Source organism: Phascolarctos cinereus, unplaced genomic scaffold (genome assembly GCF_003287225.1).
Source record: "Phascolarctos cinereus isolate Bilbo 61053 unplaced genomic scaffold, phaCin_HiC Scaffold_5;HRSCAF=322, whole genome shotgun sequence".
Classification (NCBI taxonomy): Eukaryota; Metazoa; Chordata; class Mammalia; order Diprotodontia; family Phascolarctidae; genus Phascolarctos; species Phascolarctos cinereus.
Genome location: NW_027555958.1, coordinates 260318279 through 260346087, shown reverse-complemented (window position 1 = coordinate 260346087; position 27809 = coordinate 260318279). Strand labels below are relative to the sequence as shown.

The following is a 27809-nucleotide window of genomic DNA, read 5'->3' as shown; positions in this document are numbered from 1 at the left end:
TAAATGAGGTAAAGCAGGAAATAGACAGTAAAACTATACTAGTTGGGGGGCCTCAACTTTGCTTTCTCAGAACTAGATAAATCTAACCAAAAATGAACAAGAAAGAGGTAGGGATGAATAGAATTTTATACAAGTTAGATATGATAAGTATTTGGAGAAAATTGAATGGGAATAGAAAGGATTATGCCTTTTTTTCAGTAGTACATGACACCTGCACAAAAATTGACCATGTATTAGGGCATAAAAACCTCACAACCAAATACAGAAAAACAAAAATTTCAAATGCATCTTTTCAGATCATAATGCTATAAAAATTACGTTCAATAAAGGGCTGTGGAAACATAGATTAAAAATTAATTAGAAACTAAATAATCAAATCCTAAAGAATGAGTTGGTCAAAGAACAGATTATAGAAACGATCAGTAATTTCATTACAGAGAATGACACCAATAAGACAGCATACCAGAATTTATGGGATGTAGCCAAAGAAGTACTTATGGAATAATTTATATCTTTAAACTTTTACATCAATAAAATAGAGAAAAAGCAGAACAATGAATTAGACAAAAAAGAAAAAAAAACTGGAAAAAGAACAAATTTAGAATCCCCAGTTAAACACCAAATTGGAAATCCTGAAACTCAAAGCAGAGATTAATAAAATTGAAAGTAAGAAAACCATTAAACTAATAAACAAAAGGAGGAGCTGGTTTATGGGGGGGGAAATCCAATAAAATAGAAAAACCATTGATTAATTTGATTCAGAAAGGAAGGTGGAAACCAAATTATTAGTCTCAAAAATGAAAAGGGTAAATTCACCACCAATGACAATGAAAATAAAGCAATTATTTGAGCTGTTTTGCTGAATTATATTCTAATAAAACCTACACTCTAAGTGAAATGGGTGAATATTTGCAAACATGTAAGAAATCAAACCATCAATGAACTCCCTAAGAACAAATTCCCAGGACCAAATGGTTTCACAAGTGAATGCTACCAAACATTTGAAGAACAATTAATTCAAATGCTATATTAACTATTTGGAAAAATAAACAAAGAAAGAGCCCTACCAAATTGTTTTCATGACACAAACATGATGCTGATAACTAAACCAGGAAGAGCAAAAACTGAAAAAGAAAAGTGCAGACCAAATTCTCTAATGAATGTTAATGCAAAAAATTAAAATACTAACAAGGAGATTACAGCAATATATCACAAGGATCATACATTATGACCAGGTGGGATTTATACAAGGAATGGAGGAATGGTTCAACATTAGGAAAATTATCATCTATATCAGTTACAACCATATCAGTTACAAAAACAACAAAAATTATATGATTATCTCAATAGATGTGGAAAAGCTTTCAATAAAATGCAACATTTATTCTTATTAGAGACACTGGAAAAAAAATGAATAAATGGAGCTTTCCTTAAAATAAGTAGTATCTTTCTAAGACCATTATAAAAGAGTTATCTGTAATAAGGATAAGCTAGAAGCCTTATCACCACTCATATTCAATATTGAAATTGTAATGTTAGCTATAGCAATTAGAGAAGAAAAATGTTAGCATAGGCAGTGAGGAAGCAAAATTATCACTCTTTGCAGGTGATATGATGGTATACTTACAGAATCCTAGAGAATCAACTAAAAAATAATTGAAATAATTACCATCAGCAAAATTGCAGAACATAAAATACACTCACATAAATCACCAGCATTTCTATATATTTCCAACAAAGTTTGGCAACAAGATATAGAAATAGAAATTCTATTTAAAATAACTGTAGACAATATAAAATACTTCAGAATCCACCTGCCATGACAAACCCAGGAACTAATTGAATTCAATTGCAAAATATTTTTACTCAAATAAAATCAGATCCAAACAATTAGGGAAATATTAATTGTTCATGGGTGGACTGAGCCCATGTAATAAAAATGACAGTTCTATCTAAATTAATTTACTTAGTGCAATGAAACTACTAAAAAATATTTTACAGAGCTATAAAAAAATAAAATAATTCATCTATAAGAACAAAAGGTTAACTTTGCAGATGATATGATGATATACTTAGAGAATCCTAGAGAATCAGATAAAAAACTACTTGAAATAATAAATAACTTTAGCAAAATTGCAGGATATAAAATAAACCCACATAAATCACTGGCATTTCTATATATTACTAACAAAACCTAATAGTGAAAGATAGAAAAGAGAAATTCCATTTAAGGTTACTGTAGAACTTATAAAATATTTAGGAATCTACCTGCCAAAACAAACCGAGGAAGTAACCGTATGTATACAATTACAAAACACTTTTCACACAAATAAAGTCAGGTCTAAATAATTGGAAAAACATCAGTTGCTCATGAGTAGGCTGAGCTAATATAATAAAGATGACAATTCTACCTAAATTAATTTACTTATTCAGTGCTATACCAATTAAAGTACCAAAAAATTATTTTATGGAGCTAGAAAAAATAGTAACAAAATTCATCTGGAAGAACAAAAAAGTCCATAATATCAAGGGAACTAGTGAAAAGAAATGCTAGAGAAGGTGACCTAGCCATACCAGATCTTCAATTGCATTATAAAGCAGTAATCATCAAAACTGTTTGGTACTGGCTAAGAAATACAGTGTTGGATCAGTGAAATAGGTTAGGTACTATAGTAATCTACTGTTTGATAAACCCAAAGACCCCAGCTTCTGGGATGAGAACTCACTATTTGAAAAAAAATTGCTGGGAAAACTGGAAATGAGTATGGCAGAAACTTAGGCATAGGCCAGCATCTTACACCATATAACAAAATAAAGTCAAAATGGGTACACAATTTAGATATAAAGGCTGATACTATAAGCAAACTAGGAGAGCAAGGAATAATTTACCTGTCAGATTTATGGAGAGCAGAAGAATTTATGACCAAAGAAAAGATAGAGAACATTATGAAATGCAAAATGGGTTATTTTGATTACATTAAATTGAAAAGTTTTTGCACAAACAAAGCCAATGCAACCAAAATTAGAATGTATATGAAGAGCCTATATCAGATTGCATGCCCTATTGGGAAGAAGGCAGGAAGGGAGGGGGAGAAAATTTAAAACCCCAAAACTTATGGAAGTGAATGTTAAAAACTAAAAATAAATTAATAAAATAATAGTAATAAAAAGAACAAAAGGTTCAGAATAACAAGGGAATCAATGAGAAAAAAACAGTGTGAAAGAAGGTGGCCTCACAATACCAGATATGAAACTGTGTTACAAAGCAGTAATCATGTAAACAATTAGTTACTGGCTAAGAAATAGAGTGGTGGACCAATTGAATAGATGAAATACAAAATACTATGTAATATATGACCATAGTAATGTAGTTTTTGATAAGTGCAAAGATCCAAGCTTTTGGGATAAGAACTCATTATTTGACCAAAATTGCAGGGAAAACTTGAAAACAGTTTAGCAGAAAATAGAGTATAGACCAACATCTCACACTGTATACCAAGATAAGGTCAAAATGGGTATACGGTTTAGATAGAAAGTGTGATATCAAGTAAATTAGAATATTTTGTCAATCAGATATATGGATAAGGGAATAATTTATGACAAAAGAAGAGATAGAAAGCATTACAGGAGTAAAAATAGATAATTTTGATGTCATTAAATTATAAAGGTTTTGCACAAACAAATTGAGTATAGCCAACATTAAAAGAAAAGAAAAAAATGAGGAAAATTCATAGCAAGTTTCTCTGATAAAGGCCTTATTTCTCAAATATGTAGAGTACTGAACCAAATTTATAATATGAATCATTCCCCAGTTGATAAATGGTCAAAGAATATGAACAGGCTGTTTTCAGGTGAAGACATCAAAGCTGTCTGTAGTTGTATAAAAATAGTCTATGTCATTATTGATTAGAGAAATACAAATTAAAACAACTCTGAGGTACCACTTCATATCTATGAAATTGGCTAATTTGAGAGAAGATATTGGGGGGCATGTGGAAAAATTGAGACACTTATGCACCGTTGGTGGAGTTGTGAACTGATTAAACCATTCTGGAGATTGATTTGGAACTATGCCCAAAGGGCAATTCCAATTCCAATATGCATGCCCTTTTAACTAGCAATAACACTGCTAGATCTATATTCCGAAGAGATTTTAAAATAGGAGAAGTACCTATATGTAAAAAAATATTTATAGCAGCTCTTTTTGTGGTGGCAAAGAATTGGAAATTGAGGGTATACTCAGCAATTGGGGAATGGCTGAACAAGTTGGGATATATAACTGATGCAATACTATTGTGCTAGAAGAAATGACCAGCATGGGGGCAGCTAGGTGGCACAGCAGATAGAGCACCGGCCCTGAAGTCAGAAGTACCTGAGTTCAAATGTGGCCTTAGACCAAACACTTGACACTTACTAGCTGTGTGAACCTGTGTGACCAATTGCCCCCGGCGCCCCCCCTCCCCCCCGCTGAAAGAAAGAAATGACCAGCAGGAGAGTTTCAGAAAAACCTGGAAAGCCATATGAGCTGATGCAAAATGAAGTGAACAGAATCAGGAATACATTGTACACAGTAACAACAACATTTTATAATGATCAACTGTGAATGATTTAGCTTGTTCTCAGCAATACTGTGATCCAAGACAGTTCCAAAGAACTTATGATGAAAAATGCTTTCCACCTCCAGAGAAAGAACTGATAGAGTTTGAATGAGATTTAAGCATACTTTTTTTTTTTGGTGACACAGTTAGGGTTACGTGACTTGCCAGGATCACACAAGCTAGTAAGTGTCAAGTTGGATTGTGATTTGAACTCAGGTCCTCCTGACTCCAGGCCTTGTGCTCCATCCACTGTGCCACCTAGCTGCCCTTTATGCATACTTTAAAAAATTTTTATTTTAGTTTTTGGTGTGTGTGAGACATTTGCAACATGACTAATGTGGGATTTTTTTTTATGACTGCATATATATAATCTATATTAAATTTTTGCCTTTGCAAGGAGGGGATAAATAAGAGAGGGAGGAAGATAATTTGGAACTCAAAACATAAAAAAAGAATGTTAAAAATTGTTTTTATATGTAACTGGAAAAAATAAAATATAAAAATATTTTTAAAAAGAAAAAAGTAAATACAAGGGAAACTTGAAATGAAATGGTGGCATATTTATAATTTGCAGAGAGCAAGCGAGTAGATTTGGAGAAATTGAAGATTAGAGAATGGAGACAATTGAAGAAGCAATCTGCTGGATAAAATGAGATTGAATTAAGGTTGCATTTAGAATTATTTACCTTGGTGAGGAGAAGTGCCAGAGAAAAGGGTTAAGGAGAGATAGTGGGGCAAGATGTCAGAATGATGTGAAATTAAGACAGAAGAGAGAGTTTTCATCAAATAGCTTCCATTTTTTGGGTCAAATACTAGGTGTTTCTCTACTGAGAGTGTGGTAAGATGGATATTCCCTGGAAGGTTGAGGGTAGATAAAAAGGTTTAGAATAACTGCTGTGGTGAGTAGGATAGTGAATGGACTAGAAAGGGACTATTTTGCTCTAGGGAGGGCCCAGTTGAGATCACATAATAAATTTGTCATGCACCCGTTCAGCACTGTTCTATTATTTTCTCCAGTACTGTTCAGCATTGCATGAATAGGAGTAAAGGCATCCAACAAAGGGAATAATCCAAAGTTGGGGTTAGGCCAGGCATAATCAATCAAAAGAGAAGGTGTCATAGCAATTTTTTTAAGCATTTTTATTTATTTATTTATTTATAGTTTTCAACCTTCGCTTCCACAAGATTTTGAATTCTAGATTTTCTCCCCGTCTCTCCCTTTCCATCACCCAAAGATGGCATGCATTCTGAATATCCCTTCTACCAGTCTGCCCTCCTTTCTATCACCGCCCCCTCCCCCCCCATTGCCTTTCTCTTCTATTTTCCTACAGGGCAGGATAAATTGCTATACTCCATTGCCTGTATATCTTTTTTTCCAGTTGCATGTAAAAAAAATTTTTAGCATTCCTTTTTAAAGCTTTGAGTTCCAAATTCTCTCTGTTCCTCCCTCCCTGCCCACCCTCATTGAGAAGGAAATAATTAGATATAGGTTATACATGTGTAGTCATGCAAAACACTTCCATAATATGAATAAAAGACTATGTTTTCCTCCATCCTATCCTGTCCCCTATATATTCTGTTCTCTCCATTGACCCTGTCCCTCCTCAAAAGTGTTTGCTTCTGATTGCTTCCTCCCCCAACCTATGCTCCCTTCTATCATTCCTCCCCCCCCCAACAAATCCCTTTTCCCCTGTTTTCCTATAGGGTAAGATAGATTTCCATAGCTGACTGAGTGTGTATATTGTTCCCTCTTTAAGCCACATCCGATGAGAGTAGGATTCATTCGTTCCTTCTCACTTCCCCCTCTTCCAGTTGACTGTAAAAGCTTTTTCTTGCCTCTTTTATGTGAGATAATTTACCCCATTCTACCTCTTCCTTTCTCCTTCTCCCAGTACAATCCTGTCTCACACCTTAATTTTATTTTTTAGATATCATCCCTTCATATTCAATTCACCCTGTGCCCTGTTTATATATACATATATATAGATATAGATATAGATATAGATATCCATATCTATATCTATATCTATATATATGTATATATATATATGTATGTATGTATATATTCCCTCCAAATACCCTCATACTGAGAAAGGTCTCATGAATTACAAATATCATCTTTCCATGTAGGAATGTAAACAGTTCAACTTTAATAAGTCCCTTATGATTTCTCTTTCCTGTTTACTTTTTCATGCTTCTCTTGAGTGTTGTATTTGAAAGTCAAATTTTCTATTCAGCTCTGGTCTTTTCATCAAGAATGCTTGAAAGTCCTCTGTTTCATTGAATGTCCAGCTTTTCTCCTGAAGGATTATACTCAGTTTTGCTGGTTAGGTGATTCTTGGTTTTAATCCTATCTCCTTTGACCTCCAGAATATTATATTCTAAGCCCTTATCCCTTAATGTAGAAGCTGCTAAATCTTGTGTTATCCTGATTGTGTTTCTACACTACTTGAATTGTTTCTTTCTGGCTGCTTGCAATATTTTGTCCTTGACCTGGGAACTCTGGAATTTGGCCATATTATTCCTAGAAGTTTTCCTTTTGGGATCTCTTTCAGGAGGTGATCAGTGGATTCTTTCACTTTCTGTGTTACCCTCTGGTTCTAGAATATCAGGGCAATTTCACTTGATAATTTCTTGAAAGATGATGTCTAGGTTCTTTTCTTTTTTTATCATGGCTTTCAGGTAGTCCAATAATTTTTAAATGATCTCTCCTGGATCTATTTTCCAGTGAGGTATTTCACATTGTCTTTTTTTTTTCATTCTTTTGGTTTTGTTTTATAATTTCTTGATTTCTCATAGAGTCATTGCTTCCATTTGCTCCATTCTTATTTTTAAGGAATTCATTTCTTCAGTGAGCTTTTGGACCTCTTTTTCCATTTGGCCAGTTGTGCTTTTTAAGGCATTCTTCTCCTTGTTGGCCTTTTGGACTTCTTTTGCCATTTGGATTAGTCTGTTTTTTAAGAACTTTCCTATCAACCATCCAGGCTCTCTTGGGCCAGAAATTTATTTCACTCTGTCTTTTTGTGATTTCTGCTGCTCTAGAATGTGTTTAGAGTAATTTTTTACAGTTATTTGGAGGGGTTTGGGGGAGAGCTCAAGCAAGTTGCTGCTTTTACTCCACCATCTTGGCTGCACCCTCCCCTCCCCCAGTGTCACTAGAATTTGAGCATAGACAGCCGTGTACAGTTGAATTGATTGACCAAGCAATCCAGATTGGGAAGAAATGAAAGTTTAGCTGATATGTGGTTGGTGTCTTGAAAAAGAACTCAGAAGTATATTAATTAGATGATGACCAGTGGGGTTTAGGTTATAAGATAAGAGAAAGTTGAAATGATTAAAGACTATGATCAGATGAAAGAATTTCAGAGTACATGAGCATGGAAGTTAAACACTTGGTGTAGTCATGGGAGTTAAGTGGATTAAGTGAATATTAAGGTGTTTGATGAAGAACCAAATATATATGTTAAAAAGGCCACAAACTGCAGCTGGAAGCAAGAGTGGGTAGTGTGGAAGTCTGGGTGTGTGGGGAATTTTGTAGCACATCTAGGGAAGCATACTGTTTGAGAACTGGTATGTAAATGCTTAATAAATATTTGTTGGCAGAATAAACCAAAACCCCTAATCCTTCTGTACATTTAAAAAAATTAACATCTAACAACATTATATACATATAACAGAATTTTAAGAATTTAATTTTTTTCTCTTAATGCTTTTAGGTTTGGGAAGTTGCTTTGATAATGATAGTAGGTGCTGTTTCTGTTTTTGTGTTGCAGCTTTAGTCGTAAGTACAGCTTCAGCTGGATTTGTGTTGGCTCCAGTACCTTTTGACTTATATTGTTTTCTGCTCGCCTCTGTTGGAACAGGCCTTGCATCTTGTGCAGCTAACGCCATTAATCAGGTTAGTTTGTTATCTTTATTTGGTTTGTAAAAGTGTCTTTTCTTGGCTATACTGTGTGGTATAAGTTACATAACTTATAGCTATGGGTGGTTATGTAGAAACAGATGTTTTCTGAAAGAAAAAGGAGATTGAATTTATATTAATAAATAGACATAAGCATATGTTAGAGAAAAATATCAATTTGGCTTTTCTCTTTAATATAGGTTATAACTATAATTATAGTAGAAATGGCATTTACTCACTTGTGTAAAATTATATAAATCATTTAAACCCTAACCTTAAATCTCATTTTCTTGATTTGTATTTGGTGTTTTATATCATACATTCTTAATTCAAAAAAATAGTGTTAAACTTGCTGAGAAAATGCTTTGTAATCATTTAAGAAATACAGAGTTAGTAGTCATATGGTATAATTGGCAACATTAGGATTGTGTTGAAGCCAAAAATAGGTCTGATCATTTAAAGGCCTGATCTTGGGACTTAATGAATTCACTTTTAAATCAGGAAACTTCATGTACCTAAACCCTTTCAGCTTTGAATACAAAATTCACCTTGTGCTTTTTTGAAATTTTTGAAATTAAAAATAGAAAATCCTACATGTGAAACCATTCTAATGGGGAAAGTTTATCATAGATTTGTTCTAAGCATCACACTAAACATCAGGCCTTTGCCCTACATTATCTACCTTAAATAACCTAGAACCTAGGGGTGAAAAATTAGTTGTGTGGCCTCACTTTCTACTCCAAGTATATCTTGGTTTTTGTTTTTTGTTTTTTAATAATTTATTTTTAGTTTTCAACATTTACTTCCATAAGATTTTGAGTTTTGAATTTTCTGCCCATATCTCCCTTCTCTCCTTCCCAAGATGGCGTGCAATCTGATATAGGCTCTACTTATACTTTCATATTAAACGTATTTTCACGTTGGTCATGATGTAAAGAAGAATTAGAACCAATGGGAGGAACCACGAGAAAAGAAACAAAACAAAACAACAAAAGAAAAGGAGAGCAAATGCTTCCATCTGCGTTCAAACTCCAAAATTCTTTTTCTGGATTTGGATAGTACTCTCCGTCATGAGTCTTTTGGACTTGTCTGAGATCCTTGCATTGCTGAGAAGAGCCAAGTCTGTCAAAGTTAGTCATCACATAGTGTGGCTGTTACTGTGTACAGTGTTCTCCTGGTTCTGCTCACCTCACTCAGCATCAGTTCATATAAGTCTTAACAGGTTTTTTAACAACATATTGTAGGATTATTGTTCTTTATCCACTCTGCTATCCACTTCCATTTTATGGGAGAGTTCATCCCATTCACATTTGCAGTTATGATTACTATCTGTGTCTTTCTCTCCATCCTAACTCTCCTCCCAACCCCCGTTTATGCTTGTCTCTCTCCTTTCTCCATTTCCCTCCTCACTAGAGTTTTGTTTTCAACCAGTGTCTCCGTCAGTCTGCCCTCCCTTCCTATCATCCCTCTCACTTTTCTTCCCCTTTACCCTTACTACTTCTCTCCCATCCATCCTCTTCCTCCCTTTTCCCATCATACTTCTTATAGGGTAAGTTAGATTTCTATACCTAGCTGATTATGTTATTCTCTCTTTGAGCCAAATGAAAGTAAGATTCAATGCTCATCTGCCTCCCTTCTTTCCCTCTACTGTAATAGGTTTGGTGCCTTTCCATGTGATATAGTTTACCCTTGTTTGCCTCCTGCTTTCCTCTTCTCCCAGAACAACCTCTTTTCACCACTTAATTACATTATTTATCATCACATCAAAGTCAACTTATACTAACATCCTCTATGGATACCCCTCTTAAATACTGTAATAATGATGCAGTTCTCAAGAGTCACAAGTATCATCTTCCCTAGTAGGGATGTAAACAGTTTGCCCTTATTAATAACCTGTTTTTTCTTTCCTCTTTACCTTTTTACGCCTCTCTTGAGTCTTGTATTTGAAGATCAAATTTTCTGTTGAGCTGTGGTCATCTTGTCAGGAAGGTTTGAAAGTCCCTATTTCTTTGGATGTCCATCTCCTCCCGTGAAACATTATGCTCAATTTCACTGGGGTTCCAAGCTCCACGCCCCCCAATCTTTTCATGTAGAAGCTACAACGTCCTGCATAATCCTGAGTGTGGTTCCATGATATTTAAATTGTGTATTTCTGGCTATTTGCAGTATTTTCTCTTTAACCTGGTAATTTTGGAATTTGGCTACAATGTTCCTTGGCATTTTCAATTTCGGATCTCTTTCAGGAGGTGATCAGTGGATTCTTTCAGCAACTTATTTTACCTCCTGGTTCTAGGACCTCAGGGCAGTTTTCCTTGAGGATTTCCTGAAAGGTGCTGTCCGGGCTCTTTTTTTTTCATCATGGTTTTCAGGTAGACCAATAATTTTTAAATTGTCTCTCCTGATCTATTTTCCAGGTCAGTTGTTTTACCAATGAGGTATTTTACATTGTCTTACTTTTTTTCATTCTTTTGTTTCTGTTTGACTGATTTGTAGTCATTAGCTTCCACTTGCCTGATTTTAATTTTTAATGAATTGTTTCCTTCTGTTAGATTTTGTACCTCCTTTTCCATTTGACTCATTTTACTTTTTAAGTAGTTCTTCTCCTCAGCGAAGCCAATTGTATTTTTTAAGGACTTGTTTTCTACAGTCAGTTTTTGTCCTTCCTTTAAGAAGCTATTGATTCTTTCGTACATACCTCTCATTTCCTTTCTCAATTTTTCTTCTTCCTCTCTTATTTGACTTTTAAAATCCTTCTTGAGCTCTTCCAAGAAGGCTTTTTGGGCTAGAGACCAGTTCATTTTTCCCTTTGAGGTTTCACATGTGGGTATGTTGACAGTGTTGTCCTCTTCTGAATTTTTGCCTTGATCGTCTCTGTCCTCATAGAAAGAATCTGTGGTCATTGTCTGTTTCTGCTTTCTGCTCATGGTGTTTGCTTATTTCCCAGCTTTTTAAGTTGAGTTCTCCTGCTGAAGCGCAGAGGGCACTGCCCTAAGCTTCTTGTGCTGGGAGCCCAGGACCTGGTCCCTGGCTTTGTGTGCTGGGGCCTCAGGTGCTGGCAGCTGGAGTCTGTAGGGTTTTGGCAGCTTACCTTGTGCTGAGCTGGGGTCAGCACCACTGGAGCTCTCAAGATAGGGGTGGAAAGTCTGGCCTCTGGAGGATGCCTGCTCACCCAGGCTTCTTTAAAGCACTCAAATGTTTGGCTGCTGGAGGATGTCTGCCAGCCTGGAGCTATGCCTCCTGGGGTTGTACTTTCAGGAGCTGTGTTGAAGCACTGGGAGGTTTGGCTGCTAGAGAACGCTAGTGTTTACTGGTTCCCCTGCCTGTGCTGAGGCACTCAGGTGTCTTGGTGTTGGTGCTTGCTTGCTCCACCACCCTGGGGCTCAGGATCTCCCCCAGCTTTGCTGAGGTGGGGCTTGCCACTGGCTTGCTGGGACTCCTGTTCCTGTACTGCTTTACCATTCTCCCCCCCCCACAAGAGAGGCCTTCCCATTATCCCTCAAGCTTCCTGGGCTACAAGCCTGCTGCATCCTGCCTTTCTGCTGACTCAGCTGTTCCAGGGTTTTTCCTGGGGTGATATTTTCTGGGCTTTCAGAGGTCACTAAGGAAAGGTGAGAGCAACTTACTTCTTACTCTGCCGTCTTGGTTCCCAGAAGTTATCCCCTAAAGTGAGACTCCCTACTTGTACTGCTTAATGTTTATTTCTCCTACAATTTAATTAACTTTTCCTTTAAGTATTTATATGCTATACAGTGAAGTAAATGTATGTAAGTACTGATATTGATTTCTTATTTATGATGCCTTTAAGCATCATTTGTTTCCCTGTTCACCTCTTTTTATCGAGTCTAGTTTTGCTATAACTTCATCCAAAATAATGATAGAAATCTCTGCTTATTTCAGTTAACCTGAAGTTTCATAGTTTCTGCTTTAGCCCTTCATTTGATCACAGTATGAATATTTTTGTTTCAAGTATATTTTTAAAAATTAAATAATTTTATTTTTACAAAGATATACCTTTTCTACATTCCGCTCCTCCCCTTCATTGAGAAAGCAAGGAAAGCAAAACCTTTTATACACATTTATAGTAAAGAAAAGCAAATTCTTGCCTTAGCCATCTTAAAAAAAAGTGTTACAGTCTTCATTCTAAGTCTGTCACCTCTCTATTAGGATCGTGGTAGCATGTTGCACTGTTAGTCATCTGGGATTATAATTGGTCATTATATTGATCAGTTTCTAATGCTTTCAAAGTTGTTTGACTTTATGATGTGTTGTAAAAATTTTTTTTGTGGTTCTGCCCACTTAACCCTGCATCATTTCATACAAGCCTGGTTTAAGTTTCTCTGAAACCATCCCCTTTATTATTTCTTACAGTACAGTAGTATTCTAATTCATTTAGAAACTACAGTTTGTTCAGCCATTCCATAATTGCCAGATAACACATCAGTTCTCAGTTCTTTGCCAACACAAAAAGAGCTATTATAAATATTTTTGTATGTAAAAATCCTTTTCCTTTGATCTCTTTGGATTATAGCTCTAGTAGTATAGATCAAAGAGTATTCACAGTATTATCTTTTTGAGCATAGATCCAAATTGCTTTCCAGGATGGCTGGACCATTTTACATCTCCACCAACACTGCATTAATGTAACCTGTTTTCCCACAGCTCTTTCAGTATTTGTCATTTCCATCTTTTTGTCAACTTTGACAATCTGATGGGTGTAAGGTAATACTAAAAATTTTGTTTTAATTTGCATTTCTCTAATTATTAATGATTTAGGGCATTTAAAAATATGGTTGTTGATATCTTGGATTTCCTCCTTTGAAATCTGAGTATTCATGTTCTTTGACCATTTATCAACTAGAGAATGGCTCTTTTCCTTAATAATTTTACTTAGTAAATTTAAAAAAAACCTTTTTTTTACACCACCACCACCAATGCAGGTAAAATTAGAAGAGAAACAGTAAATTGCGAGTGGGGGGATCTTTGCAGCAAGTTTCTCTGATAAGACTCATTTCTAATTTTAGCTGCATTGGTGTTGTTATTGCAAAAACTTTTTTTTTAAATTTTATGTAATCACAGTTGTCCATTTTGCCTTCTGCCATCCTTTCTATCTCTTATTTGTTCTTGAACTATCCTATCTAAATCTGACAGGTAATTTCTTCCTTGCTCTTTCAATTTTTTTATAATGTTACCCTTTATGTCTTAAGTCAGTGTGACCCTTTTGGAGCTTATTATGGTTTACAGTTTGAGATGTTTTATACCTAATTTCTTCTAGGCTACTTTCCAGTTTTTGCCCCAGTAGTTGGGATCTTTGGGTATATCAAACACTGGCTACTGTGCTTGTTTGCTTCTGTATATTGTGTACCTAAGCCATTCCTAATCAGCCTCTCTGTTTTTTAACAAGTACTAAACGGTTTTGATCATTCCTATTTTGTAGTATATTTTGAGGTGGATACTGCTGGGTCCCTTTCTTTTCCAGTTTTTTTTTCCATTAATTCTTTTGGGATTCTTGGCTTTTATTCCTTGACCAATTTTGTTATTGTGTTGTGTTTTTATCCTGTCTCTATGTAGCAGTTCGTTGGCATTTTATTGATATGACGCTGAAAAAGTAAATTAATTTAGGTAGCATTATCCATTTTATTATTTTAGCTTAGCCTATCTATGAGCAATTAATATTTCTCCAATTATTTGCCTCTGTGTTTGTGTAAAGATTGTTTTGTAATTGTGTTAACATAATTTTCTGTATATGTCTTGGCACATAGTATTTTATATTTTCTGGAGTTATTTTTAATGGACTTTCTCTCTTCCTGCTGTATTTTATTAGTAATATACAGAAATACTTATGATTTTTATAGGTTTATTTTATATCTTATGACTTTTCCAAAGTTGTTAATTTTTCAATTATTTTTTTATTTGACTTCCTAGAGTCCTCTAAGCCATCATATCATCTGCGAAAAGCAGTAATTCTGTTTCTACTTTGCCTATATTTATTCCCTCATTTTCTCTTTCTTATTGTTATGGTTAGCATTTCTACCACTATATTTGAATAGCAGTGGACATCCTTTCTTTATCCCTGATCTTATTGAAAAGGTTTATAGTTTATCACTAGTACAAATAATGCTCCCTCTTGATTTTAGATTGATACCACTTATGTTAAGGAAAGATGCATTCATTCCTATGCTTTCTAGTGTTTTTAACTGGAATGGTTTATCTTGTCAGAAACTTTTCCTGTATCTGTTGGTATAGTCTGTTCTTTTTATTAATGTGGTTGATTATATTTATAATTTTCATCATATTGAACCAGCCCTGCATTGCTGTTGTGAATCCAGCCTGGTGACAATCCATAATCTTTGACTAAATATTCATTGTATACCTTGTTAAACATTGTGCTAAATGGTAGGGACACAAAGAAAGACAGGTTTCTGCTCTCAGTGAGATCATAGTCTGAGGGAGGCAACATGTGAATAGCAATGTGTAAACAAGATATATAGAGAATAAATTGAAGATAATCAGCTGAGGGAAGGCACTAGAATTGAGGTAGATTAGGAAAGGCTTCTGGTAAAAAGTGGGATTTTAACTGGGACTCTAAAGAAAACAGAGAAGTCAGGTTATGGCAACGACAGAGAGAATTCCAGGCATGATAGAATCTTGTCAAAAAGCAGAATTGGGAGATGGAGTATCTTAAAAGAAGAATGAAGAGGCAAGTGTCACTGGCCCTCAGTTATTTTAAAATAAATGAGAGCTGTCGAGCAGAGACTTGGAAAAATAATCTGTTGCCTTAATATGAGGCACAAAACTGTGCCCTAATAACAAACTCTTTAAAAATTAGAATGGTTCAAGTAATGATTCCAGGAGTCAATAAAAATTATTAAAGTCAAAGGATAAAAAAAAAATCGAGGAAAATGTTAGGTATGACATAAAAAACAACTGACCTGGAAAACAACTCAACTAGAGATAAATTAAGAATCACTGGATTACTTGAAATCCCTGACTACAAAAAGAACCTGGATATCATATTTCAAGAAATCATTAATGAAAACCACTGAAACAAATAAGAAGATACTACTTATCATTTTAAGTAAAGCTCTATTTATTCCTGTGCTCCCTAGTGTTTTTAATAGGAATGGGTCTTATGTTTTGTCAAAAGCTTTTTCTGCATCTATTGAAATAATCATATGATTTCTGTTAGTTTCATTATTTTATATGATCAGTCATACTGATAGCTTTCCTAATATTAAACTAGTCCTGCATTACTGGTATAATTCTCATCTGGTCATAGTGTGTGATCCTTGTGATGTATTGCTGTAATCTCCTTGCTAATATTTTATTTAAAATTTTTCTTCAATATTCATTAGGGCAATTAATTTATAGTTTTCTTTCTCTGTTTTTGCCCTTCCTGCTTTAGGTATCAGCACCATATTTATATAGTAAAAAGGAATTTGTCAGTATTCCTGCTTTGCCTATTCCAAATAGTTTATATAGTATTGGAACTAATTGTTCTTTAAATGTTTGATACCATTCATGTATGAGTCTGTCTTGCCCTAGGGGTTTTTCTTAGGAAGTTTATTAATGGCTTGTTCCAATTTCTTTTTCTAAGATGGGGTTATTTAGGTGTTCTATTTCCTCTTCTTTTAATCTGGGTGATTATATTTTTGTAAATATCCATTTCACTTAGATTTGTCAGATTTGTTGGCATATAATAATGCCTTAATAATTGCTTTATTTATGGTGAATTCACTCTTTTCATTTTTGATACTGGTAATTTGGTTTTCTTCTTTCTTTCTTTCTTTCTTTCTTTCTTTCTTTCCTTCTTTCTTTCTTTCTTTCTTTCTTTCTTTCTTCGAATCAAATTAACCAATGGCATCTCTCTTTTCATTTTCAGGATTTCCAGTTTGAAGTTTAATTGAGGATTTAAATATTTTTTCCCAGTTATTTTAGTTGCATTCCCAAGTCATTCATCTGCTCATTATTTTATTAATGTAAGAGTTTAGAAGTATAAATTTTCCCCAATGTACTGCTTTGGCTGCATCCCATAAATTTTAGCATTTTATCTCATTGTTGTCATTCTCTTTAATGAAATTGATTGATTCTGTGATTTGTCCTTTGACTCACTCATTCTTTAGGATTTGATTGTTTAGTTTCCAATTAACTTTTAATCTATCGAATATAATTTTATTGTGTTATGATTTTAAAAGAATACATTTTTTGTGTGAGTGATATATACCACTGAGATAAAAGCACATTTCCTTTCTATTCCCATTCAATTTTCTCCAGATATCTGTCATATCTAATTTTTATAAAATTTTATTCATTTTCTCAACTTCTTTCTTGTTTATTTTTGGTCAGATTTATCTAGTTCTGAGAGAGGAAAATTGAGGCATTGTTCCCCCCCTCCCCCAGTATAATTTTACTATCTATTGCCTCCTGTAACTTATTTAACTTTTCCTTTAAAAATTTAGATGCTATGATATTTGGTGCATATATGTTTAGTACTATAATTTCATTGTTTATGGTACCTTTTAGCAAGATGTAGTTTTCTTCTCATCTCTTCATTATATCTAATTTTCTTTTGTCTGAGATCATGATTGCTACCCCTGCTTTTTTTTTTTTTTACCTATGATACATAATAGATTCTGCTACAGGCACATACCTTTACTCTGGGTGTGTCCCTACTTCAGAGTATTTCTTATAAACAACATGTTTACAAGGATTCTGGTTTTTAATCCATTCTGCTATCCTCTTCTGTTTTATATGTGAGTTCATGACATTCACATTATGATTACTAACTGTATATTTCCCTCCATTCTATTTTTTCTGTTTATTCTTCTCTCTCTCCTTTCACCCATCCCTTCTTACAAGTATTTTGCTTCTGACCATTGCCTCTGCAGTCCACTGTCTCTTCTAACAGTCCCCCTCTTTTTCTCTTTTCCCCCTCCCCTTCTACTTCCCTGTAGTTCATGATAGATTTCTATACCCAACTGAATGTGTATGTTATTCCCTCTCTGAGCCAATTTTGATGAGAGTAAGGTTTAAGCAATAATCCACCAACATTGCTCCCATCCTCTCCTCCACTGTAAAAGCTCCTTTTCATGTCTATTTTACATGAGATAATTTACCCCATTCTAGCTCTCCCTTCTCTCTCCTACCAGTGCATCCCTCTTTCTCACTCCTTAATTTTGTTGTCTTGAATATCATCCTATCATAGTCAATTCATGCCTGTGGCTTCTGTCTATGTATACTCCTCCTAACTGCCCTAATAGTGATAAAATTCTTAAGAGTTAGAAGTATTTTCCCATGTAGAAATATATGAGCAGTTTAACCTTATTGAATCCTTTATGATTTCTCTTTCCTGTTGACTTTTTCATGCTTCTCTTGAGTCTTGTATTTGAAAGTAAGATTTTCTGTTCAGCTCTGGTCTTTTTATCATAAATGTTTAAAAGTCCTCTGTTTCATTAAATATCCATTTTTCCACCTGAAGAATTATACTCGTTTTTGCTGGGTAGTTGATTCTTGGTTATAATGGTAGCTTCTTCACCTACTGGAATATCATCTTCCAAGCCCTCTGATCCTTTCATGTAGAAACTGCTAAATTCTATGTTTTCCTGACTGTGGCTCTATGATATTTGATATTGTTTCTTTCTGGCTACTTTCAGTTCTTTCTCCTTGGCTTGGGAGCTCTGGAATTTGGCTATAATATTCTTAGGAGTTTTCATTTTCGAATCTCTTTCAGGAGGTGATTGGTTGATCCTTTCACTTTCTATTTTTCTCCCTCTATTTCTAGAATATCAGGGCAGTTTCCCTTGATAATTTCTTGAAATATGTTCTCTAGGCTATTTTTTTTTATGGCTGTCAGGTAGTCCAGTAATTCTTAGATTATCTCTCCTTCATCTATTTCCCAGGTTAGTTGTTTTTCTGATGAGATTCTTCATATTTTATTCTGTTTTTTTTATTCTTTTGATTTTATTTGATTGCTTCTTCTCAAGTCTTTCACTTGCCCAATTCTAATTTTCAAGGAATTATTTTCTTCAGTGAGCATTTGTACTTGCTTATCCATTTGGCAAGTTCTGCTTTTTAAGGAGTTGTGTGTTGTTTTTTTTTTTAGTGAGTTTTTCTACATCTTTTTCTGTTGTTTTGTGTGTGTGTATGTCTCTGTGTGTGTGTGTGTGTGTGTTTCCATTACTAAGCTGTTGACTCTTTTTCATGATTCTCATGCATCATTCATTTCTTTTCCAGATTTTTCTTTAGCATCTCTTATTTGATTTTTAAAATCCTTTTTGAGCTCTTCTGGGAGTTTTTTTTTTTTGGAGGGGGGGAGTTTGCATTTTTCTTTTGAAGCTTTATATGTAGCTATTTTGATATTGTTGACCTCCTCTGGTGTTTTGAGCTTCCCTGTAACCATGGTAACTTTCTATGGTGTTTTTTTTGGTTGTTTTTGGTTCATTTTTCCAACCTATTTCTTGACTTTTAATTTTTTATTAAGTTGACCTCTGCTCCTTAGTTGGAGGGGGCGCTGTCCCAAGCTTCAGGTTTTTCATGCTGCTGTTTTCAGAGCTAATTTTGGGGGGCTCTGTAAGTTTGTTGTTCTTACTAGGTAGTATGATCTAAGGAGAGGTGTGGTCACTGCTCTTCTGACCTGTGCTGTGCTCTGTGAATGACCACAAGCATTCTTTTCCATCCTAGAACTGTGACCAGGGTCTCTGCTCACCTCTGGCTGCATGTTCTAATGTCCTAGTGCTTTTCCTCACCCTGGGACTGTGAACTGGGTCTGTGAACTGGATCCCTGTTGCAACAGACTCCTATGCCCAGTGTCAGCAAAGTATCCCTTGTAATCTTCTGACCAGTTGTCTGCCTCCCTTACCATCTCTGGGATGAGAGCCCCTATAGTCACTGATGCTGATTCAGTTGCCCCCAAAGCCTGCACTGGCTTTCTGGGTGGGGCCTGCTGCTAGCTTTGTTGCATGGGGCCAGCTACATGCTGGCTTACACAGGGGCGTAGGCCTTGCTGCTGGTTTCCTGGGGTGTAGGGCCTTGCTGCTGGCTTTCCCCCTGACTAGGACCTCACTGCTGGCTTGTGGAAGTTGCGAGGCCTAGCTGCTGGCTGTACAGTGGTGTGGTGCCTCACTGCTGTCTTGCCTAGGTTGCCTGCACTGGACTACACTCCACTGTCACCTTCTAAATACTCTTGGGCTGGAAAATTGTTTTCACCCCATCCTTTTGTTTGTTCTTCCACTCTAGAATTTATTTTGAGGTGTTATTTTAAAGTTGTGGAATTTGGGAGAGCTCAGGTGAGTTCCTTCCTTATTCCACCATCTTGGCTCCAGAGGTACCTTTCTTATGTTTTTTATGGTTAAATATATTTAACTCTGAGATGAGAAAGTTGAAGTCCCCCACTAATATAGTATCACTATCTGTTCCCTTTTGTAACTTACTTATCTTTTCCTTTAAGAATTTGCATACTGTGCTATTCAATGCTTGTATTTTTAGTAAGACATAGTTTCCCTGATTATCTCTTTTAATTAGATTTATTTTTTGTTTTTGTTCTGTCTGAGATCATGATTGCTACCCCTGCCTTTTTATTTTTTTAGCCACGGCTAAAACATAATAGTTTCTTCCCTAGCCAATTATTTTAACTCTGTCTGTATCTTTCTTTTTCAAGTGTGTTTCTTGCAAACAGGATAGTTTTGGATTCTGGTTTCTAATCCATTCAGCTATCTGCTTCCATTTTGTGGGTGAGTTTATGCCATTAACTTCCCTTCATTCTATTTTTCTGTTTGTCCTTGTCTTTCTCTTTTTCCCTGTCCCTTCTGAAGTTTATTTTGCTTCTGAATTACTACCTCCCTTAATCTACCCTCCTTTTTTATCACCTATTACCTTTCTCTTAGCTTCTTCCCCTCCTGCTTCCCTGTTAGGTAAGATGAAGAGTTAGACATAACTAAATGCCTGAACAACTACTACAGGAAGCCTCTGTTGATTTCCAGTTTGTCCTTTATCTAGCTTGTTTGTTCATAGTTGTTTGCATGTTGTCTTCCTCATTAGATTCTGATCTCCATGAAAGCAGGGACTATATTTTACCTTTCTTTGTATCCCCAGTGTTTAGCACAGTGCCTAGCACATAGGTGCTTAATAAATGTTTATTGACTAACTGATTTTAAGGCTTGTCAAAGTCAGATATTTGGCTAGAGTGAAGGAAAATATTTGGGACAGTATGAAATGTTGTGGAACCAGAGTACTTGCACATTTCTTCTGCCACTACTTCTCATGCCTCCTGAGTTTGATTGATTGCTCCTAGTTTCTGATTTTAGGAGGATCATAAAGGCAGTTTCTATAGGTAGCTAGATATGGTGAAGAGAAAGTACTGTTTTCATCACTATAGTAATAGAGTCAAATGGCAGTAGCAAACTGATAAAAATGTGTAACAATAGGTTTTAAGCTCCTTCAGTGTAGGGACTGTTTTGTTTCTGTTTTTGGATCTCCCGTTTATACTACATACTTATTAGGTACTTAATAATACATTTTTGAATGCAATTAATGGAGGAATTTTCTTTCTGTTTTTACATATAGCTTACATATTAATTTAACTAAATTGTGGTAAGCTTAATCTGATTCAGTAAGGCATAAAAATGTTGGCTTCCCATTTAAAATTTTTGGTTTTTTGTTTTTTGCTTATTCCCTTAATTACTTTATTATATCTTGTATTTCTGGAAATGTATAAAGTAATAGTGATGACAGTGCGTATCCTTGCTTTACCTTTATCTTATTAGGAAAGCCTTCTTCTCTTTCTCTATATAGCTAATAATGCTAGCTCTTGATTTTGGAGAGATATTTATCAGTTTAAGGAAAGGCCTATTTATTTTACATTTTTAAAAAAATCATAAATGGGTGCTATGTTTTATTAAAGGCTTTCTGTAGCCATTGATATGTTGTGATTTTATTGTTTTGTTATGAACATGATCTAATCTTATTTTGCCCTTGTATTCCTGGTATAAATCCAATTGGGTCATAATGTATAATATTTTTAATATGTTAGTGTGGCCTCTTTGTTCATTTTTTAACATCAGTATTTATTAGAACCATTGTTCTGTCTATATTTTTCTTTCTCTTTTACTTCTCTTCCTGGTTTGAATATCGGGATATCTGTCTCACAGTAAGTTTGGTAGGATATCTTCTTTCTCCATTATTGCTACCCATTTATGTAATATTGGAGTTAATTATTTTTTGAATGTTTAATAAAATCTTATCCATTTAGGACTAGGGCTTCCCCCTGCCCGTGCACACTCAGGGAGTTCATTTCTACCTTGTTCAGTTTCTTTTTCTGTTGGGATATTTATTTAAATTTTCTCTCCTTCTGTTAATCTATGTATTTTAAGTTTTTGTTAGTTTTCCTCTACTTCATTTAAATAATCAATTTTGTCATATAGTTGGAAAAACAAATTCTAATAACTTTCTTTATTTGAATTTGTCAAGTTGTTTTTCCTCCTTTTCTTTTTGTCTTATTATCCACTTGTTTACCTGATTTATTAGTTCCTTCCCCCAATTCAACCTTTAATATTATCAGTTTATTGCTTTTACTTTTGATTTTTTATTTTCAGAATTTCTATTTGGTAGTTGAGGTTCTGATTTATTACTTTTCAAGTTTCTTTTTTTTTTAAAGTTACATGTCTAATCTGTTTCTTTTGTTGATGAAAATATTTAGAAAGGTGTTTTCTTCTGTGGACTTTGAGGGACAGCATTGTATATTTGAGTCCTGGACTTAGGGTCAGGAAGACACTAGGTTTGAATCCTGTCTCAGATAATTAATAGCCCTGTGACTTTAGACAAATAATTTATCCTCTTTGCATCTCAGTTCTTAAAAGGTAATTTCAAGAAACACTTGAAAGTTTTAAATGTATTTTTAATTATTTCTTTTTACTATTGGCATATTTAGAAAGGGCTATTAATTTCAGTAAAATGACACTTAGTGAAATTGAAATCCATTTAACATCAGCACCTTCAAAACAATAAAAATTTCAGTGTGCATTCATCTATTACCTTGTGAAGAGTTACTATAGTGTATGTTGTATCATATGAAAGTCTTGAGCTTAATGATATCGTTTATGTACTATTACCTGAGATTAGTTTTCCATTTTGCAGTTGTCAAACATCTGTCAGATCACAAAGTTAATTTATATTTTATACCATTCTGTATTGGTCTTTTTCATATCTAAATATATTTTATAATTTCCTTTTTAATTTTAATTTATCTTTTAATAGTTTATCTTAATTCTCTTCATTCTCCATCATCATTCTTCCATAACATATTCTTATTGAGGTTTACACTTACTTTGAAATTATTCCTTTTAATATTATGTACAGATAGATTTCTGGTATGGTTTTTATTAAAGTTAATTAAAAACAAAATTGTTTATGTCTCACTTGGGTGTTTTTGCAAAGATGGGGACAGAAGTCACATTCCTCCAAAGTATTTTTTTAATTACTCAAATTGAAATAAGGTTATTCAGTAGAGTGGTTTTTAGTTTTGTTGTGTGTGTGTGTGTGTGTGTGTGTGTGTGTGTAAAACATATATGCTGTGAACATGTTAGGTAATTAATGAATTTTCGTTTTCAGTGATATAATGATCAAAGAAGTGTTTCTGGATTCGCTATTGATGTTATATATAAAATAGTTCAAACTGCTGCATAATTACTATAACTTTGAAACAATTTCTGTATGGCTGTTAGGACTTTTGGGTATGGAGCGTATCCTTTTCAACACAGTAATTGAAATATAATTCAATAGATAACATTTATATAATGCTTTAAAGGTTTGTAAGGTTGTACAGAAAGTGACAACTAATTATAAACACTAACAATTCTTGGTAATATTATAGGCAGTGTTATATCAGAAAGGGCAGAAGATCTGTTTTCATATCCAAACACTTCTTAGCTGTGTGATGTTGCATAAGTTCCTTAACCACCCTAAACCTCAGTTTTCTTATCTGTAAAATGAAGGGTTGAATAAGGTTTTCTTTCTAAGGTCCTTTTCAACTCTAAGTATTCTTATTTTATGAAATACAAAATAATTTTAAATGCTACTTTTTTTCCATGAATATATGATGTCATCAAGATGGTTACTTCTTTCTGTGCTGCAGGTTCAAACTCATTTTATGGCTAAACCATGTCCAATAAATTCCACCAAAATGTGTTGGTGGTCTCTTAACATAGAGTATACCTACTGTATACCAGACAATGTGCTTATCATTTTATAAATCTTATTTTATTTTATCCTCACAACAATCTTATTTTATCTTCATTTTATATATGAGGAAACTGAGGCAAATGGATAAGTGATTTACCCAGGGCCACTTAGCTAGTCACTGCCTGAGGCCATATTTGAACTAAGCTCCAGACCTGGTGCTCTGTGCAATATACTACCAAGTTGTTCCCCAAGTAAAGTAGTAGACTGTATTGGAAGAAAATACTTCCAATAGCTAGAGAGAATAATTAGGCAAGACACAACTTCACTGTGTTCTGAGAGGGCTGCCCTCACTTTTCAGCATCATAGGATTTAGATCTTAAAAAATCCTTAGAGATTCTCTCCAATTCCTAGATAAGGAAAGGTTAAATAAATTGTCTGTCTAAAATTGTAATTGAGATTTTTCTCTTTCTCTTTTCTCTCCCTCTCTTCCTCTCTCATCTTCCCTTCCTTCTTCCCCATGACATTGTCCTAGTTTTCTGAATCTGGATATTACTCCCATCTGGACTTACTTACAATTTATGCCTTGACTACTGCTTTTCTAACCTTATCCAAAGGTGTCAAACTCATGGCCCCCAAAGCTTCCAAATGCAGCCTGAACCAGATTAAAATGTATTTGAGAAATATTTAACAAAATAAAAAGAATACAGTACAACATAGAGAATATTAATTTATGGTTTTCTAAGATAGTTTGCAGCTTGCAGTGATCCTTTCTGTTTGAATTTGACACACCTGGTCTAGACTACTCCGTTACTTTGACCTTTATTCTGTGTTCTCAGCCTTGCCTTTAATTCTGCTACTTGCTGGTGCTATTGGTGATAGTTGTCAGCACCAAGAAATTCTCAAAGGCAGTTAATGCATGTTGTGCCTGCTCCAATTTTCAGCTGTTGGAACAAGTGTATTTGATTATGTAAGGCAATGTATTAATGCTTTTCATAACTGAAAAATAATGGAAACCAGAAAAAAACAAATTTAAGCCCAAAAGGAGAATATACATTTGCATTTCTTTTCACATCACTATTTTAATCACATTTGTTTGGTGCTTTGTTTAAAGAGTGCTTTCTTTTCAATAAATATATAAGATAAATAGAACAAGTACTATTGTGAAGCAATATAGTCATATAAGTATCAAGTGTTATAGTTGAGTTTTGAAGACAAGCCTTGTAGCCACTACATATCTCTAATCTTCTAATGAACAAAGGTACTTAATTTTAACCTTGTTGTACACTTATTTTATGTATGCAGGCTACCCCAGGCAGGAAGGAAGGTGGCATAGTCAGACCTATAACAAACAAACCAATTTTAAAGACAGAGCATATGGGAGTGAATGAAGAAAATTTGAAGTTTTTACAAAAGATTACAAACATATTTGAAGTGATATCCCCCCCAGAAAGTTTCTTTTAAAAACTTCAGGTAAACAGTCCACTTAAAAAAAAAAAAAGAATATCATGGCATAATAATTTTTAAGCAACATTAATGCAATTGTTTTAAAACTTGAATGAAGTTGAATTGCTCAGATGACATTGTTAATGTTTAATGATAGATATATAGTAATTAAAATTTTATTTTTGCAGGGCATGAGTAATTAACTTTGTCTTCAAAAAGATGATAGCATTTGAAAGTAACTTTCATAATTAAAAAGGGAAATTTTCCCGTATCTTTTATAAAGCTAGTTTGTAATTAAAATATAGTATTTATTATGTTACATTATTTCTCCAATTTCTGTAGTAGTGTTATAATTAATGTATCCCAAAGAAACTGAAATAGATGAATAAATCTATTCTGTTCAGAGCAAAGTGTGTGAAATGTAGTCAGCGTGGTTTTTTTATATGTGTAGTGTAATGTTCTCATGCTTTTCAGCAAAGTATAGGTGCTACTAATTGGGGCACAACAGATGACTGCAATTTAAGTTCAAGACTTACATCTTTAATCAGTCAATTTTAAGTCAAACCATATGATGTTTCCCCTTTTTATTCAGTAATTTCCCCTTTGCCTGGTATGCTATCTTAGTAGTAACATCCAGCTATGAAACTAGTCATTCCTCTTCATTTGAATTTTTTTCCCTCTGGTTTAAAATTACAGCTGTAGATGGTTACATAATAGTCTATTTCTTCACTTCCCATTCCTGCCAAAATTTTAGTAAGCCTCCAATTCATCAATTTTGTATCTGGTTCTCTACTGATTTCAGAAACTGACTATTTGTTGCTTCAAAACATTAAAAATGCCTTAGAATTAGAATTTACAGAACCTTCCCAAAGTTACAAAAGCTTCTCTGTTGTTTCTTAATTTACTAAATCTAACAGAAGATTATGAATTATGAGTTTCACAGATAGTACTATAAAACAACATTGGTAGCCATACTGTGTTTCTGCACATCACTGATATTGTAACAGAACAACTAAATGGAGTCACTATAGTGTTATTTGCAGATACTCATAACAACTCTAGGAGGTAGGTGTTGTTATTATATCCGTAATATTGGTGAGTAAACTGAAGCAGACAGAGATTAAATGATTTGCTCAGGGACACATGTGTAGCAAGTGTCTGAGGATAGATTTGAACTCAGATCTTCCTGCCTCTAGGACCAACATTCTGTCTATAGTACCATTTAGCTGCCTCCTGGCAGTATACACATACATATACACAAACATACATGTACACACATAATTTTTATATATTTGTAAGAGATGGAGCACTATCTATGTATAAGATGCGTCCTTTCTCTCTCTATGTATAAATATACATATATATACATGTAGATGGAGAACCATCTCTCTCTCTGCAGCTAACATGTCCTCCTGATATTAAACCAATATATTAGACATAGTTTAGACTGTTACTAGCTGACTGAATAAATATATTGGTTATTTGTGGAATTTTTCATGTAATGTGCTCTCAGACTATAGCTATAAAAGAAACATGCATCATGGTACTACTTATTTCTTCATACTTAAAAATAGTAAAAAATAGTTCACATTCATATGAAGTTTGCAAAGCATTTTTCTCACAGCAATCTTGTGAGATAGCAGTATGAATATTATAATTTCCATTGTACAGGTGAGGCAACTGAGACCAAGAAAGATAATAAAGTGACTTGCTCAGAGACACAGCTAGAAAGTGGCAGAGCCAAGATAACTTTCTCAAATAAACTGTAGTGCCTTCTCATTTCTCAGTTTTCTATCATATAAAGATGATATATGATATCATCTATATTTATATGATAAAGTGACTCACACAGAATCATCTAGGTAACGAATGGGAAAAGCCAAGGATTCAAACTCAGGTCTCCTGACTTCAAAATCCCAAGCCCTGTTTTTATCTGAGGGAAGGAGTATTTTTTTAAAGTCACAGCATTACAAAGTTTATTTCCCCAAAACCGGTAAATAAAACCACACTTCTTGTTCTGATTGAATGCCTCACATAGCCCATTTTACATAGCCCATTTTATCTAGATGAGTCCAGCCATGCTTTACTTTGCACCCTGGTCATTTTCTTGCCTGTTGCCTACCCTCCTTAGCCCACTTTCTGTATTTGGAACCATAATGAAATCAGTCATACCCTTGCTACTATGCCAGTCTACTTTTCTTTGGCTTTGTTCTTCATTATGTCACTTTCCATACCAAAATCCTCTTCCCCAAACTCCAATATGTACAGTGTAAGATCTTTGAAGGCAGGGATTATCTTGCTCTTATATTTATATCCCTATTACTGGGCACAGTGCTTGGTACATAGTCAGTATTTTATATTCCTTTGTAATACTTGTTTCCATTGCTTTATCACTCCCACATGCTGCTTCCAAATTTTGTTTTATAGAAATTTTCTGTATCAATTACTATATGAACTATATTTAGAAACAAATGTAGAAACAAAGAAGTATTCTTTCCTTTGGGTAATCACAACTTTAATGTTTTATTTTTGTCTTTTCCCAGTCTTGCTTATTTTTTATGTCCAGAAGAAAACCAAAACAAGTAGTAAATCCATGTGTGAAATACTTGTTGAAATTTTTTGAGAGTAGAATAGAGAGTGGGGTGAGATCCTAGAAAGTCAACAATAAATTTAAACATTCTTTTTTGAAGGGCTAG

General features: G+C 34.3%; 1 protein-coding gene across 1 annotated transcript in view; it reads left to right on the top strand.

The window, feature by feature from the left end:
* COX10 (cytochrome c oxidase assembly factor heme A:farnesyltransferase COX10) overlaps positions 1-27809 on the top strand; it is a 111211-nt gene that overhangs the window by 33236 nt on the left and 50166 nt on the right. The window contains exon 4 of the mRNA XM_020966000.2: positions 8372-8496. Within this exon, the coding sequence (XP_020821659.1) occupies positions 8372-8496 (125 nt within the window). The remainder of the gene's footprint in view (positions 1-8371; positions 8497-27809) is intronic.